This window comes from Phocoena sinus, chromosome 3 (assembly GCF_008692025.1).
Source record: "Phocoena sinus isolate mPhoSin1 chromosome 3, mPhoSin1.pri, whole genome shotgun sequence".
NCBI classification, from domain to species: domain Eukaryota; kingdom Metazoa; phylum Chordata; class Mammalia; order Artiodactyla; family Phocoenidae; genus Phocoena; species Phocoena sinus.
This window is the reverse complement of record NC_045765.1, coordinates 9,906,705-9,924,264: the sequence shown is the minus strand read 5'-3', so window position 1 is coordinate 9,924,264 and position 17,560 is coordinate 9,906,705. Positions and strand designations below refer to the sequence as shown.

Here is a 17,560-nt window from a genome sequence, read left to right as displayed (position 1 = left end):
TAAAAGTTGGCACCCAAGCAGGACCACTATGGGCCAGTGTGCCCTGACCCAGCCTCTCTGCCAGCCTGGACCTGTGCCCCTGCTCAGGACAGGAGAATGCAATGATCTGGGCACAACAGAATGACAGCCAGGCCATGGTCACACTCCCCAGGACACACTGGTCCATCCAGTCCTGTCTATACCACCAGAGGGGACTAGACATGTTTTCAGTCATGCCACACAAGACCACTGGCATGCTAAGGTCCCCACACAGAACTCCCTGACTATCCCGGAGCCTGTCCACACTGGATCAGGACTTAGAAATGTATTAGGGGCATGTTTCTGCCAACAGGGACCCACACTGGATAGTAAGTGGGTTGCCATGCCCTCGGGCCTCCATGTCCGGCCCAGACCAGTCCTCCCCTCCACAAAAGGTCACATAAACTTTTCAGAAGGGGCTCTCAATGACCATGACCAAAGAGTGATAGCACCTGAGCCCGTGGCACTCACAATGGGCCAGTTGGTCCAGCCCAGGTCATTGCCTCTTTGAATGGGGATGTGGGTGTGTTTTCAGGAGGCACCACCAGGTGCCATGGGTCCGATACCAGGACCTGTGCAGAACCACAGGCTGGCTCAGGCACCCACCCTGAGTCTTTCTGGCTAGGCTGTGCCTGTGTCCACTACCAAGGACACCTTAGAGAGGTTTACAGGATGCATCGGTGATTGGGCTCCATGCACAACTGAGGGAGGACCCGGGGCAACCTCCATGGGTCTCCTGGGATAATGCCCTGGATTTGGATACATTTTCAGAAGGCACATGGATGACCGGACACGAGATGCCACTCCTGGGGCACACTGCCTGGCCCAGCCTGATCCCTACCACCAGAGGAATATTTACAAGCAGTTTTGGTGGGCACTTCCTACGACAGGACCCGATGCAGGACAGCAGGCAGCCCTGGGGCACATGCCCCAGACTATCCTAGTCAGCTCTGCTGCCTTTCCCTTCTGGAATAAAATTTTTAAAAGTCTGGGGATGGTAGTTCCCTGGTGGTGCAGTGGTTAGGACTTGGCACATTCACTGCCCTGGCCCCGGGTTCAGTCCCTGGTCAGGAGAACTAAAATCCTGTAAGCCACACAGCATGGGTGATTGGACCCCATGCAGGATGGCAAATAGACTACGGTGCCCTCCTTGGGCCTCTCTGGTCTATCTCTCTAGGGGGAGACTTAGAAAACTTTTCAGGAGGCACATCTGCCACCTAGACCCCATCTGTGTTCTGCCCGGGGGTTGTGTCCAAGCCAGCCCAGGCTCATGCCTGTTCTCCCACCAAGGGGGATGTAGAAATATTTTCTGGAGGCACATCTGAGAATCAGGGGCCCGAGCATCCAAACACTGTTCTCTACATGGCCTACAGGTGGGCTTGACATGCCCTCCCAGACTTCAGACGCCTTCAAGGGAACCACACAAGACTGTATCAACTGGAGGGCAAGTTACTTCCTTTCAACTCTAAATCTCAGGTTTCATCCCAAGGTCTCCTTTCTCTGTAACAGACTCCAGAACACACCAGAACCAGGGTATACCAGCCTCTCTACCTGTCTCCTGGGAGGCCCAAAGCTCCAGCCCACCTGTCCAAGGCCCCACTTTGGGATCTGCCTCTAAGTCTTCCTCCACCCCAAGACATCCCAGATTCCCCACCTTCAGGGCCCCAAAGTAGAGTATGGGAGGCCCTGGGGTATGTCTTGCTTCCAGGACCCAGGACAAGCCAGCACAAGCCTGCCCTTAGTGGCTTCTCAAAACAGCTGTGTCAGGGACTTCCCTGGCGGTCCAGTGGTTAGGACCCGGCGCTTTCACTACCGTGGCCCCGGGTTCAATCCCTGGTCTGGGAACTAAGATCTCACAAGCCGCAGGGCACGGCAAAAAACAAAACAAAACAAAACAAAAATACAGCTGTGTCACAGCCCTAGTGGACGGAGGAGTGAAGCAGGAGTGGAGGACAGAGTGGTAGGTGAGGTGGGGTGTGAATCGTGTAGACTCTGGCGAGAGGATTCAAACCAGCAAGTGGTCTTCCTGCAAGGCCTTGGGTCAAGGGTTTGCTGACCTTTCTGGGTCATAAATTCCACCGCCTTCAAAAAAAAAAACAAAAAACCCACGCTCAGTTACACCTTGACCTGAGTCTTTTCTTGGTAGTGGCATTTTAATGGCTTTCCTTGGTGGTAGCAGCAGCAGCAATAAGAGAAGGGGGAGAGTTTGCCCTGCCCCTGGAGGACCCGGCTCAGGCTCTGGGGGAATCTTGCCTCCACCAGGTCTAGCTGTCCTCTTCCCATTGGACTGAGGCCAAGAAGGTACGGATTTCCATGGGCTGTAGCGTGATGGTGGTGGAGAGCAGCCGGAAAGGAGAAGGATGGGGTGTGGGGCCTGGAGGTGGAGGGGAGAAGGAGTGAGGGACGTAGACTTCCTTTGCCTTAACACCCATATGCCACCCCACACCACTCCTGTGCTCCCTGTCCTGAACACAGACATACCACCTTAAATCCATCCCCAGGGCCTCACTCACAGACCCTTCAACTGCTTCCCAGGGCCTAGATACCACCCCCAGATCCCCAAATCCCTCCCCAGTGTCTGGTCACCATCCTCACACCCACAAGCCCCACCCCAAGGACCGTCAAGCCAACGCCTGCCTCTGGAACTAGACACCGACGGAGATTCTCAAATCTTGTTCTTGGGGCTGCACTCCATTCTCAAACCCTCAAGAACTACCACTAATTTGCTGGACCCACCTCAGTCCCTTAAACCCCTAACCTAGCTCTGAACACCGACCGACTCAGGCCCTCGAGCTCTATACCTGGACCTGGTCAACATCCCCACACCTCCCACCCGGCCCCCAGCTCCGGGCAGGCCCCCACCCGTGTTTGGTGTCCACTGGAGCCTGGAGGCGTGGGCCTGGAGCTGGTTGGCCGCCAGCGTGGTCTCCCGCAGGTCGGTGATGGTGAAGGCGGAGAACAGGTCCTGCGGGCAGTGGATGGGCCGGGCTGTGTTGGGACAAAGCTGGGGTTTCCCCTCCCGCCTCTCTCCCGTCTCCTTCCCACCTCTGCCCTCCTCACCGTCAAGTCCAAGGTCACCGGCGAGCTCAGGTTGCGGCCCGAGTCCTCCCCTACGGCGAACTGGTGCTCTAAGCGCAGCAGCAGCGTCTCCGGTCCCCAGCGGGCTAATGTTAGTAGATGCACGGAAGGCGGCAGCTCTCGGCGCAGCCCCGAAAACTGCGGGAAAGTGGCGCGGGGCTAAGCCACGAGGGGCGGGACTGAATGGCGGTCAGGAGGCGGAGACCCGGCGTGGAGGGACTGGCCTTGGCCGCGGTGAGGGGGCGGGGCTTACCAGGGAGTGGCGGGGCTAACCCAGGACTGAGCCAATGAGGGAACGGGGCGGTGTCAGGTTGGGGGCACAAAGGATTTGGTCTGAGACTGAGTTAGGACGGGGAGGAAGAGTGGAGAGACCCGGCTGGAGGAGGTGAGTAGACGAGAGGGCCGGGCTGAGGCTGCCGGGGTGACGGGGCTGACCTAAGGGGACTGGACTAGCATACGTCCTCCCCAGGACGGGTAGGGGCAGGCGAGGTGGGTCCCAGTTAAGCCTAGGTAAATCCGCCCTCAACCCCGCCCCTTCCCCGCAGGCTTCCTTCGGGTCCTCTTTCTGCCGGCCCCACCGCCCCTCACCTGCGTGCGAGGGGCGACCTCGAGGCGGTAGGGGGAGCCGCCACCTCGGGCCAGCACCACCTGTGGGGCCAGGACCTCCTTCTCCGCCTGTAACCGGTGCCCGGCGGCCGCGGTCCGGGCCTTGTCCAGCAGCACGAGGTGGCGCCCTCGCACCCAAAGCCCCGACCCCTCCTCCAGCAACGGCTCCCCTACTCCGCGTGCATCGTCTCTCAGCAGCCTTCTGTGCACCTGCGGGGAGAGTGGCCAGGAGAGGGTGAGGGTCCTTCTAGCCAATTTCTGGGCCAGAAATTGGGCAAAAGCAAGTGGGAATTTCAAGAAAAATTGAAGATTGGGGTGGAACGGATGAGGACGAATGTCTGGCAGGGGGTCCCCAGTAGAAGTGGGGATCCGACCTAACAAGGTACTAGGACAGCGGGAGGTAAGGATCTAATGGGGGCGTGGATAGGGCAAATCAGGGCCTGGAGGGGAGGCTTGGGTAAGGGTTGGATAAAAGCACGGAGTAAATGTCTCACATAGGAATGGAGGGCTCCGCTTAGCGGGGACCACAAACGGAGGGGTGCACCTAGCAACAGAAACTGGCTTCAAGGTCCTGCAGGGGGCCAGGGAGGGAACTGGTAGGAGGACCCTGACTTAGATGGGGCTCGGACCACTCACCATGAGCTCTAAGGAGCCATCACTCAGGCTACTGCCCCCCTGGGAGCGGTCAGTCAACACAGTCAGCTGCATGTTCCCATCCTGGGGGGCAAGGGGTGAGTGAGGGGCTGCACTGCCGGCCAGCCCTGGCCCCCAGGCAGGCCCCACAAGGATGGTGGAGACTGCTGAGAACAGTTGGGAGATGTTAAGAATGAGAGATAACCCCTGCTCTGTAAAGGGGTGTCAGGAAGATGTGGGGAGCAGGATGGGGGATGGGTACCGTGATGTAAATGCGACTGTTAACTGGATAGTAGTTTCCCGCCACTGGCTCAGTCTGGTTCAGCTTCCAGGTGAGTCGATAATCCCGCCTGGGGTGGGGTGGGATTTGATCAGGCCCGGGTCTGGCTCCCCTTCCCCGCTCACCCACTCCTCACTCCCCCTTCACCCTCTCCCTCCCACACTCATTAGGATCAGCAGGTGCCCCCACTGGCCCTGGGCCCCAAAAGACCACAGACCACCCCTCAGTGCCCCCAATCACCCCACCTCCTCTCCAGGATCTCCCGGCCATTGCTGTCAGTGTAGAAGAGTCCGTCTGTCTCCAGCACAGTGTCAAAGCGACTGATGACCTCCTTCCCCCAGCCATCACTATACCCAATGGGATGGCAAGGTGGTGAGCCTCACTTTAACTCCACTCTGCCCTTCGCTCAGCCCCCACTCCCAGCCTCCACCACTCACCCCACAGGTATTGGCCCCACCGTCCACTCCAGCTCCAGGTGCCGCTGTCCCGGGTACAGACGAACCACCTGAGAACACCAGGCTGAGAAGTTCTGGTGCACTTCCTGCACCAAGGCTGTCTGCAAGCACATGGGGGTGAAGGGCAGGTGTAAGCGTGCAGCTGAGCAGAGGTAAGCCCTGCAAATGTCCACCCCTGCTGTGAAGCTCATAAAGGCCTACATCAGGGTCAACCCCACTGATAGCTTGGGAGCCCCACCCACCTCCCCCACCTGCCTAGGTGTGATGCCCACACTTTGTACCGCAGTCATAGCCATGTAAATTTTGAGTTTGGCATACATGCTTGCTGCCCATCATTACCCTATCTCCCCTCCTTAGAACAGGATTCTAGCTTAGCACATGGCTACTGGGAATAGACTGTACTGTTTCGTCTTCCCTGAGGTTCTGAGTAGCTGTGTGACCATGTTTGGCTCAGTCAAAGTGGTGTGAACAATGTTCCTTGCCCCTTTCCCTCTTCCACTGGCTCAAATGCAAATGTGATGGCTGGAGCTTGAGCAGCCATCTTGGGCCATGAGGTGGAAGCTGAATGCTAAGGAGGGTAGAGCAATAAGATAGAAGACTAGGGCTTCCCTGGTGGCACAGTGGTTAAGAATCTGCCTGCCAATTCAGGGGACATGGGTTCGAGCCCTGGTCCAGGAAGATCCCACATGCCACAGAGCAACTATGCCCGTGTGCCACAACTACTGAGCCTGTGTTCTAGAGCCCGCAAGCCACAACTACTGAGCCCGAGTGCCACAACTACTGAAGCCCGTGCGCCTAGAGTCCATGCTCCACAACAAGAGAAGCCGCCACAATGAGAAGCCTGCGCGCCGTAATGAAGAGTAGCCCCCCCCTCCGCAACTAGAGAAAAAGCCCGCACGCAGCAATGAAGACCCAAAGCAGCCAAAAATTTTTAAAAATTAAAAAATAAAAAACAATAGAAGACTAGATGACTACTGAACCATCCCACCTGCCCGGACTTTCCGTTAGATGGAAAGAAACTTCCATCTTGTTTTAGGCGTGGTTAATTTGGGTAACCCTGTTACAGGAAGCAAAACTATATCCTCATACAGTGACCCAGGTATGCAGGTGTTCACCTCAAGGAGAATCATGTCAAATGTGAGGCTTTCCATTACCTGCCCCATTCCCACCCTAAGAGGAAACCTCAACGAGAGGCCCCAAGAAACCCCACAAGCCTGAGCCCCTGTTCCCAGCCAGATGCACCCTCAAATATCCACCCTAAGTCAGAATCACCCAAGCCCTATCCAAGTGTGAACCTTTAAATGTCCACCCCAGATAAAATCCCCTCCTACCACAGATCCTTGGTGAAATCTGCAAGCAGTTACCCCTGGCTCTCCCTATCTGTTGGCCAAATGGGAGCATCCCACCCCCAATTTCAAAAGCTAAGTATAATCTTGACATTCACAACAGATGTGAATGCCTTTCTGTGTGCTTCCATGGCGTGACTGTCACACAACCAGCCATGAATATCAACCCTGTGGGAGGATCCTCAAGCATTCCCCTCGGGTCTTAGCCTTCTTATTTGTTGGAGATGTAAATCCTCCCCTCACTGCACACATGGCACACCACCCTCCACACACACACCCCTCACATGCCCCATCCCCAAGTGCCCACTCATCAGTCTTAACCCCTTACCTTCACAAGGCGGGTTTGAGCCCAGTGGCTCACAAGCAGTGGTTGCTGTCGGTTGGGTCTGAAGATGTAGGCACCTGAGACCTGGGAGCTTAGACTGTTGCCTGTACTGGCGTTGTACCTGGGGCCAGGGCAGGTGAGAGTCAGGCAAGGGACCCCAGCTCTGCTCACACCTGTTCCCTGACCTGGTGGTCCTCCCTCACCAGTAGAAGGCTTGGCGAACAGGCAGCTGGAGGTTCTGGTCCAGGTTCTCCAACTCCATCAAGAGCCCTGAGTCAGGGTCAAACCTAGCCCGGATGTACTGGGGAGAAATGGGTGGACAGACATTAATGACCATCGCTTCAGCCAACGGCAGCTTCATCCTTCCTGGGGCTCAGGAGGAAACCCTGGAGTCACCCACCCTTCCCTCCTCTCTCTCTCACTCCTCACCTCTGACTCTTTTAGCAAATCTGAACAGCTCCACTTTCTACCTTACCCTCAATCTGACCACTTCTCACCACCTCAATGGCATTCCTGGGCTGCAGCCAACCCCTTCCTGATCTCCCACCTTCCGTGCTCGCTCCCCAGTCTTTTCCCCCCATAACTGCCAAAAGGTGCCTGTAACACCAGAAGTGAGATCACAGCCCATCTGCTCGGGACCCAGGCTGCTTATGCAACTGACAGAGGAACCACAGTGCCAGGACCCACAAGATTTTTAGGGCCCATGGAAAGGTATAAATCTCTATTTCTTTTAGGTTCAGAAGAAAACCTGAATGAAATAATAATGAATATATTATATTGAATTCTGCATGGTTAATATTCATGTTAATATCCATACTATCATGAAATATAATTAACATATTTTTATGGAAGGAGGGACCCACAAAGGCCAAAGTGCTAGGACCCACAAGAGTCTTAATGCAACCCTGTTTCTCCCATGGTTCCTTCACAGTAAAAGCCAGAGTCCTCCCCTCAGCCTTCCCTTAAGGCTCACATGATCTGACCTATCACCTCCACCCCAACACCCTGTTTCAGCCACACTGAGTGTTCTTTGAGCACCCAACACCTGCCTACTTGAGGGCTTTTGTGTCTGCTGCTCCCTACCTGACTGGATCCCTCTTCCCCCAAATGGCCACACAGCTCCCTCCCCCAAGTCTCTGACATGCCTCACTTAATTTGCAAAACCCTACCTCCATCAGCTCTGACATTTCTGTCAAGTGTCACCCATGATTACATTGGGTCCTCATAACAGCCCCAGGAGAGGACACTGAGGCTCAAAGGAAGACAGTCACTCACTTGAGGACACACAATGGGGGGCTGATGATGCTAGACCATGAACCTAAGACCCACTGACCCAGGGTCCATGTGGCTTACTGCCACATCTCAGATTTGTCACCCAGGAATGGAAGGGGATATGAATAGGGTCTCACCTCATTCTGGATGACCAAGACACGAGACCAGGGCTTCTGGGATCTGGGATGGTGGATGTGGGCCTGGGGGCTTTGGCCAGGCACCTGGGTTACTGAGTAGATGCTGAAGCCCAAGGCAGGCACTGAGGCTGAGAAAAGCAGCTCTTGACTGTCTGAGCTGGGAATCATCACCACCTCGGGTAAGGGAGGATGGAAACCAAGTCAAGAAGCTGTCGAGTACACATACAAAGCCACACCACACATACAGGGAGGGGTCAAACTTGAGGAAGGGAAAGAGTTCCAGGATGGGGAGAGGAAATTTAGGAGTTGGGCAGAAGGGATGCGAGTGTCAGAAATGCTGAGTTAAAGATTGCAAAGAGGGAATTTCCTGGCAGTCTAGTGGTTAGGACTCTGTGCTTCCACTGCAGAGGGCACATGGGTTTGATCTGTGATTGGGGAACGAAGATCCTGCAAGCTGCATGGCCAAAAAAAAAAAACGATTGCAAAGATTCATAAGGTGGGAAAAATCCACTAGGAGGGTGGAGCTACTGTGGGAAGTGGGAGAAATGAGGGAGTAAATTCAGGAAGAGATCCTTGACACAGGGGAGGGAGGGAAAGACAGATTCTTGGGGGAGGAAGAGGTTAGTGGGAAGAGGCCTTCCAGGGTGAGGGGACTATTCATAAACAGGAAATTTTTTCACGGGGAGATATTTAAAAGGGGAAGAGGGCTTCCCTGTGGCGCAGTGGTTAAGAATCTGCCTGCCAATGCAGGGGACACGGGTTCAAGCCCTGGTCCGGGAAGATCCCACATGCTGCGGAGCAACTAAGCCCGTGCGCCACAACTACTGAGCCCGCGTGCCACGACTACTTTAGCCCACGCGCCTAGAGCCTGTGCTCCGCAACGAGAAAACCACCGCAATGAGAAGCCCCCAGACCACAACAAAGAATAGCCCCCGCTCGCCGCAACTAGAGAAAGCCCACGTGCAGCAACAAAGACCCAACGCAGCGAAAAATAAATAAATAAAATACATTTTTTAAAAGGGGGGGGAAGATACTCATGAGAGGGGGTAATGTTCCCAAGGGGGTGTGATATTAAGGGGTAGAGGAGGAAGATATTCAGAAGAAGAGACAGTAATGGGCAGAAGGTATCCATGGAGGGGGAGGTATCCAAGAGAGGGAGGTGTCCATGGAAGGAGAGATCCATGGAGGGAAATAAACCTGGGGGAAGTGTCCATGGGGCGAAGGGAGAAATGCCCATGGCGGGAGGTTTCCAAGGGGTTAGGTATTCATGGGTTGTGGTATTCAGGGAAAAATATTTGTCGAGTGGCCTTACATCGCTGGGCACAACTGTGCCACTGGGGTCCCTCACGAGAAAAACGTGTTTGCTGACAGGCAGCCGCACCATCCAATCCACCTTCCGCCCCAAGGGGTTATAAATGGTCACCTGGAACTGGGGTGGGAGGATCAGAGCAGGCATGGGTCACAATACGCCTTCTGCAAACCCACTCACCATGTGCAGCAACGTCCCTGGGTGATTCAAACCCCCAAGTGGTGCACTGGTCTCTGTCCTGCCGCAGCTTCACTGAGCCCCCAGTGATCTCGCCCCAGAGTGATTAGCAACCCGCTGAGGCCTCGAGAGCCCATCAGCCCCGCCTCCTTTCCGCGCTGCCGTCCCACCCACCACCCACCGGACGGTCCCCCGGCCCCGCCCCTCCCCGTCCAGGCCGCCTCACGCTCTCTGAGGTCTGGGTGAGCGGACAAACGCTGATGTTGAGCTTGCGACAGAACATGAAGTCCTCCTTGGAGCCACTGAGCCGCGCCAGCGCATTGCTCAAGAGAACCTGGGGAGGCGCGTAAAGTGGAAGGTATGCTCCGGCCTCCAAGCGCGTCTCCTCCTCGCCGCCCCGCCCCCAGCCTCACCCCTGCCTTCTCCGCCCCTCCCATCCCAGGACCCGCCCCTCCTTCCACAAGCCCCGCCCCACGAGCCCTTCCAGACACCACTCAGCTGTTTTCGACCACGCCCCGTACTGGCCCCGCCCCTTCTGCTCCAGGGCCTGCCCCTTCCTGTCTCCGCCTCTCCCAGGCTCCGCCCCCGCACCTCGCAAGGCCCCCAGCCTTCGGCAAGTTGGCGAGCGTAGTCATTGGCCACGTGCTGGCGGGAGGTGCCGCTGACCGCATCGTGGTGCTGGAGGACGGCCATCGCCTCATCTGCAGGCAGATGGTGAGCCGGGTGGGGTCTCCGCAGGACTCTCGGCCCCCGACCCCAAGGAGACGTGAAAAGTCATGTGCTGGCAGGCTGGGTTCTTAGGGGCTTTAAGAAGGGACTCGAAAAAAAAAACCAGAAGGGACTCGAGGGGGCAGTGGAGGTCTGGAGTCCAGCTTCAGCCTCGCCCCCCTCCCCTCACCCGCTGGACACCTACTGAGGGGTGCACTGTCTCCGGAACCATAGGGTCCCACGTTGGCTGCCGGACCTGCCAGCGCCTCCAGCTGGTTGCACACCTGTAGAGCAGGGGGTATGTTGGGGCACCAGGTCTGTCAGGACCCCTGAGCCACCCCCTTGAGCCTGGCGCCCACCTACCTGCAGGAAGTTGTAGCTGAGGCGCTCATAGCGTTTGAGGGCAGGCCGGCTGGAAAAGTAACCGGTCCAGAACATGTGGGGGCCGTCGGCGTAAGGGAAGAAGTCATCCTCTTTCAGCGACCTGCAACGGCAGCAGCATTGAGGGAAGGGTCATGACCCACAGGGCATGCCACCCATCCCCAGGCTCCCCAGTCCCCCCAAATACCAGGTGAGGTTGGCCTTGTTCAGCTGCCAGAGATAACAGGCTGGAGTGGAGTAGAGAACATTGACGCGGCTCCCATTGGCCTGTTGCTGCGGGGAGGTGTCAGTGTGTGAGCTCAGGAGCCCGGGGAGGGGGGGACCCACAAGTGTGCACAAACTTACACACACACGTGCACACATTCATGCATCCAGTCGGTTTAGATTCTCTTTCTTAATACACAGTTTGAGTGCAAACCAATGGCCAAGTGTGAAAATGAATGTTGGACGAAGCTAAATATTACCAGCCTGGAAAGAATTTCAGGGATGCAAGAATAAACCTGAGATCTTACTAAACTTTAAATAATTCCAATTTTATTATTTAAAACTTTCATGGAAAAACTAAATATGACATTATAGGACAGGAATAACAACTCCTCAGCACTGTAAGGTTATTGCCAGATGACACAACTGTTATAATGAATGGAGGCTCACTTTCAACTGAGGGAGGTGGAGGAACAAGAAGGTGACCTCCGTGAGTTAAAGGATGTTTGTTCTGCTCGAGTTGTGTCCCCAGTGCCTCGTACACAGTAGGTGCTCAATAGACACTTGAATGACCTAGAGAATATTATACTTAGTGAAGTCAGAGAAAGACAGATACTATATGATATCACTTATACGTGGAATCTGAAAAATAATACAAAGGAATCTATGTACAAAACAGAAACAGACTCACGGACATAGAGAACAAACTTATGGTTACCTAAGGGGAAAGGGAGGGGAGGAGAGATAAATTAGGAGTATAGGATTGACAGATATAATCTACTACACATAAAGTACATAAGCAACAAGGATTTACTGTATAACACAGGGAATTATATTCGACATCTTATAATAACCTATAATAGAAAATAACCTGAAAAATTATATATAACTGAATCACTTTGCTGTACACCTGAAACTAATACAATATTTGTAATACAATACGATATTGTAAATCAACTATACTTTAATTTTAAAAATAAAACAAACACTTGAGTGAATGAAGAGAAGTGCATAGGACTACATGCCTTTATGTGCAAACACACATTTACACCCCTGAACACACACTCATGTACAGATTTACATACACACACACTGCGTTCACTGAGCAAACGATCACTTGATTCTGCAGCATGCTCAGGACTGTGGACACAATTTACAACCAAAGGCTCGCCCTGCTCTCACGGTATTCACAGCCAAGTGCAGAGGAGAGAAACTGCACAGATAGTCAGCTGGTTACAGTCAGCCTAGATGTATCATCACAGGTATTTGTGGGGACTTCTGTGAGCACAGAGGAAAGAGCAAGAGCTCGGCTGGGGCCCGGTGAAGGCTTCCTAGAGAAGCAACACCAGTTGCAACTGGTGTCTTAAGCAGCAGAAGATTTTCAGCCCCAAATAATAATAATAAACAACCGTAATACTTATTATTTACCTGGCACTGGTCTACTGGTCTATGCAAATGAACTCATTAAACTTTCATCAATAGCCCTGTCAGCTGGGAACCACCATTATGCCCATTTCCTAGATAAGAAAATTGAGGCACTGACTGCTTAAGAACATTCCTCAAGGTCACAGAGCCAGTAAGTGGCAAAACCAGGATTTGAACCAAGGAACTCCATTTCCAGTAAAATGGAGTGTGTGAAGGAGCAGGCAGGAGAAAAACCAAAAGAGTGTGATCTTCTGGCAGCCCAGGAACATGGTAGTCAAGGTGTTGAAGCCTCCTCAGGGACCAGGGGCTTGGGGAGGAGTGGGAAATGTCTTCTGGAAGGCCCTTGATTACGTTACTGAGAGCTGTTTTTGGTGAAACAGCGATGCAGGGAGCGCGTGGAAGGTGAGGACATTAAAGACTGTGCCAGGGCTTCCCTGGTGGCACAGTGGTTTAGAATCTGCCTGCCAATGCAGGGGACACAGGTTTGATCCCTGGTCTGGGAAGATCCCACATGCCATGGAGTAGCTAAGCCCATGCGCCACAACTACTGAGCCTGAGCTCTAGAGCCTGCAAGCCACAACTACTGAGCCCATGTGCCACAACTACTGAAGCCTGTGCGCCTAGAGCCCATGCTCCGCAGCAAGAGAAGCCACGACAATGAGAAGCCCGCGCACTGCAACGAGGAGTAGCCCCCACTCGCCGCAACTAGAGAAAGTCCGCGCACGGCAACGAAGACGCAACATAGCCAAAAATAAATTAATAAATAAATAAATTTTTTTTAAAAATAAAAATAAAAAAGACTGTGCCAGTAGACAACTCCGGGGATGAAATGATGGGGGAGGGGAGAGGAGGTTCTGTGCTGATGGGAGAGTGAATGCCTGCCCACACAGCCACAGACCATTTACAGAGGCCACATCGATAAATCCACGGTAGACAGAATAATGGCCACCAAAAGATGTCCATGTCCTAATCCCCAGAACCTGTAACTATGTTAGGTTACATGGCAAAAGGGAATTAAGCCTGCAGAATTAAGGCTGTTAATCAGCTGACCTTAAACTAGAGAGATTATCCTGGATTATCTAGTGTGTCCAATGTAATCACAAGGGTCTCTAAAAGTTGAAGAGGGAGGAGAAAGAAGTGAGAGTGAGAAAAAGAGATGTAACACCAGAGGCAGGGTCAGAGAGCTGCTGTGTTGCTGGCTTTGAAGATGGAGGAGGGGGCCATGAGCCAAGGAAAGTGGGCAGCCTCTAGAAGCTGGACAAGGCAAGGAGACTTTTCCCTAGAGCTTCCAGAAGGAACGCAGCCTGCTGACATCTTGATTTTAGCCCAGTGAGACCCATGTCAGACTTGTGACCTACAGAACTGTAAGATAACATGATTTCTGTTGTTTTAAGCCACTAAGTTTGTGGTAATTTGTTAAAGCAGCCATAGAAAACTAAGATAGCACCCATAGATAATGTACGTGACCCAAGGCCCAGGGATACAAGCACAGGTGCCCATGGGGTAGGCACACTCACCTGGGCATTGACCAGCTGGATGAGCTTGTCAAGGTTCTTGAACCACATGTTGGCATTCTCATACTGGAAGTCTGAGCCCATGGTCATCACAGTGTGGTTGGTGCGGTAGTGCTGGCCCTATAGGTGGGATGGGGGGGTGTCCTCAGGCCAGGGTGTCCTGGGCCACCCCTGTGGACAGCTGTGTCTCGATATATACGTGGTCAAGAATGTGGGCGCAGAGGCATGGGGGGGGCAGGGGTGGAAGTGTGTCACGTGAGAGCAGAGGGACATAACAGAAAAATAGCCACAAGCTGTTGGGTAATTCTCTTGGGCTCACCACCCAGACGTGGGTACTGAGGCACCGTGCCATGCTGTCTCATGATCATGGTGGAGGTGTGCAGTGGTGAAGGGGTCCGCATTTCTAGTCAGGAACACACACAAATCCAGGAGGAGGGCATAGTGGTGGTGAAAGGAACACTACCTTCCTCCGAGGATGGTGAGGAGGCGCTAGGGATTGCCTGGGCCGGTGGAAGGGCCCCGTGCATGTACACCAGAGGAACAGGTTCTGGGTACCAGGTTACCTGGGCAGTGGCCAACTGCAGGAAGTAATGGACCAGGTCCTTGGCGTTGTACTCAGGGCTGAGTGGGTCCTCCACAAAGGGCCTGTCGGCACACAGCGTGTCCCAGCACAGACCATCCGGTGGGTTGTAAATGTTGGGGAGCACACCTGTGGGCCGCACCAGGCTCAGGGGTGGCCCCACCCCCTAGACCTGCCAGGCCCCACAGGGGACGGACTTCAGAATTTGCAGGGCCCAGTGCAAAGTGCAAATGCTGGGCCCTTGTTCCTAAATTATTAAGAATTTCAAGACAATGACAGCTGGCTATAAAATCAAGCCCAGGGCCCTTCTGAGCGTGTGGGCGGCCCTCTCCCCACTCTATCCCCTTACTGGTGAAGAGGTCCGCGGCGGGGGGCTTCAGGCTGGCGCTGGCCCGCCACACCTGCTCCATTTCCATCTTCTCCTTCCGCGCGCTCTTGTCTTGATAATCCAGGCGTCCAAAGAAGAAGCCGTCAAAACCCATCTGGAGGTGGGGCAGGATGAAGAGCGGGATGGGAGAGCAGGAGAGGGCAGGATAAATAAGGGCCTAGCCCTCTCCTCACCAACCGCCACCCCTTCAGAGCACGGATAGAAAAACCAGGTCTAAAACCAGGGAGGCCCTCCAATTCATTTTGAACTTGGGGAGGGTCGGAAGTCCTGCGGGAGCGCCGGGAGGGAGCTGGTCCAACGCTAGAACCCACCTCCACCTTCCGCAGCCTAAGCACGGGAAGGAGGCGGGGTCATGGCACAGGTAATGAAGCCGGCTGCAAAACAGCAGGCCTTCGCCTGCCACCCCACTTGGGGAGGAGCCAGGATCAGAGCAGACGGGGTGGGGTCGGGGAGGGGGGGAGGAGCCAGCTGGACATGAGGGTGCGGTGGTGGTGGGGGGCGGTCAGCCTAGGCTGGGGCAGAGAAGGGTCAAGGTCAGAGCAGAAAAGGAATGGGATTCACAGGTCACCCAAGAGGCAGGGTCTCAAGGGGCCAGAGGGCCAGGGGCAGGGCCTGGTCTGAGTGAACTTTCAGGGAAGGGAGGGGCGGGCTCGAGTGACCGGGGGAGGAGTCAGAGGGAATGAAGGGGCTGGCCCAAGAGGCCAGGAAAAGACCTGCGCAAACAGCGAGGCCTGCTCCCTAGAGTGGCCGAAGGGGTCGATGTGCCAGGCCACACGGGGGCGCCCGTCGCTGCCAAACGTGTCCTCCAGGAAGCGCAGCCCGAGTGTCATCTGGTCGATGATGGCTCCATAGTGGGTGGCCGCCTCATCGTTCATCACCCAGCCACCATTGGCAAACTCTAGGCGTCCTGTGCCGGGAGGGGCAAAGTCCAAGTCAGCTGTCAGGGCCAGGAGTGGGGCCGGGGTTGGTGATGCCGGGGACGAGAAGACCTGCCTGCATGCCCAGGCCTGAGAGGCGAAGAGGGGTCACTCCCAGGCCAGTGTAGAGAGATACTGAACAGAAGCCCTCCTGGCATGGCAGGCTTTCCAGAGGATTCACTGGAGGTGGGGCCTGAGAGGACGCACAGGAGTTCTCCAAATACAGAGAAATTCCAGGCAGGTGCAGCCACATACAGGCAGCACTTGGTATGATAAAAATCTCAGAAGCCAGAGTAGTAGAAACAGAAGCTGGGCTGGGTTTCCTCTTTTCACTTCCTTAGGGCAGCCTCACCCTGTCGCACCAGGTCCCGCACGATTTCCTTCGTTGCATTTGTCTGCTGTCGCCACCAACGGGAGAAGAAAGCGATTTCCACATAGATGAAGCGGCGGGTGGGCTCCGCCAGCAGGGAAGAGATGACCGAGTCTAGGATGTACTGCACGCCCGCGTGCTGGACATCATTCTTGACTATGGGAATAGGGATCAGGCAGTCAGGGACCAGCAAGCCAAGGGGCATAATCCTAGACACAGGAGCCCAAGCTGGGTATTGCCCCCACCCTAATGTCCAGGGCTGAAAAAGAATTCGAGGGGCTCCGAGGGGCCATGGGAGTCCTGGGGGTCAGTCCCCACCCTCTACTCACTGCCGTAGAAGTACTGGTCCACCGTCTTGAGCCAGCCCACGTCATCATGTGTGTGGGCCACCAGGTGCACATTCAGCATGTCCGGCTCCACCTTGGGGCATGTCTGCCCAGGGACCCCAAACACAACACACATACCCTGTCAGTAACCCCAAGGTTAAGAGGCAGGCTGCAGTGGGGCGTTGGGGAGGACATAAGGTGAGCCTTGATTTAGAGGCAAGTGACTCAGGTGGGGCCAGGCCCTCCCAGGGAGGACACACATAGTTGTGTCACAGATGCAACTCCCACCTGACACAACTTCTCAGAGCACCTCTCATTCACACCCTGTGGAAATAATAGTAGTAGCTAATGTTTATTAAGCATTTGGAAATACCAAGCAGTCAGCCTGCAGGGTGGGGGCGATATTATCTCCAGTTTTCAGATGAGAACACTGAGGATCAGAGAGGTGAAGTGACTTGGCCAAGATCACACAGCCAGGAAGTGGAGGAGCCAAGCTAGAACTTCAGGCAGCTGACTCCCAGCTCTCCACCAGTCTTCGCCACACATACAGCTGCTCGCCCGCTCACGTCCAGCTACACAGGTAAATGCGTGCAAAGTCCAGAAGCAAGGGAAGCAGCCACAGACAGCCCCATTCTCAGACACGCACAGCCAGACTTCTCAATGACACAAAGCATGCACTCAGACCACACTGCCATACTAGCAACCATCCACTAGGCGCCCACAAAACAGACCCACCCACACCTCCGGACCCTACTGGAGGCTTCACTCTGGCTCTTGTACATTTCCGCTCGCTGGCCGCGCTCACCTGGTATCCCGCGGCCCAAGCGCTGGGCGTCGCCAGCAACAACAAAAAGAGAAAGGAGAGAGGCGGGAGCGGTGGCCACAGCGCCCAAGAGGTTGTCCGGGACCCCGCCGCGCCCCGGCCGCCGCCAGCGCGGACCCCCGAAGACTGCGCGTCAGCGGCCATGGCTCTAATACCGCCGCCGCAGGCGCCGCAGGCGCCGCCGCCGCCTCCGCCTCCGCCTCCGCCTCCGCCTCCGCCTCCGCCTCCGCCTCCGCCTCCGCCTCCGCCTCCGCCTCCCGGGGGTTCCCGGGCCTGGCTGGGGCCGGG

General features: G+C 55.1%; 1 protein-coding gene across 1 annotated transcript; it reads right to left on the bottom strand.

Moving 5' to 3' along the window:
• Positions 1–2,145: 2,145 nt before the first annotated feature.
• On the bottom strand, positions 2,146–17,488 carry MAN2B1 (mannosidase alpha class 2B member 1). Its single transcript, XM_032627215.1, has 24 exons — positions 17,255–17,488; positions 16,453–16,555; positions 16,106–16,279; positions 15,550–15,743; positions 14,798–14,930; positions 14,432–14,577; positions 13,872–13,988; positions 10,913–10,998; positions 10,708–10,828; positions 10,550–10,628; positions 10,228–10,337; positions 9,863–9,970; positions 9,463–9,579; positions 8,151–8,324; positions 6,945–7,042; positions 6,745–6,862; positions 5,053–5,171; positions 4,861–4,962; positions 4,598–4,685; positions 4,339–4,419; positions 3,685–3,912; positions 3,079–3,234; positions 2,881–2,983; positions 2,146–2,392 (listed from the first exon to the last, which is right to left on the bottom strand). The coding sequence occupies exons 1-24, from the start codon at positions 17,414–17,416 to the stop codon at positions 2,283–2,285; spliced, it is 3,027 nt and encodes a 1,008-aa protein (XP_032483106.1). The 5' UTR covers positions 17,417–17,488; the 3' UTR covers positions 2,146–2,282.
• Between the last annotated feature and the right edge of the window lie 72 nt (positions 17,489–17,560).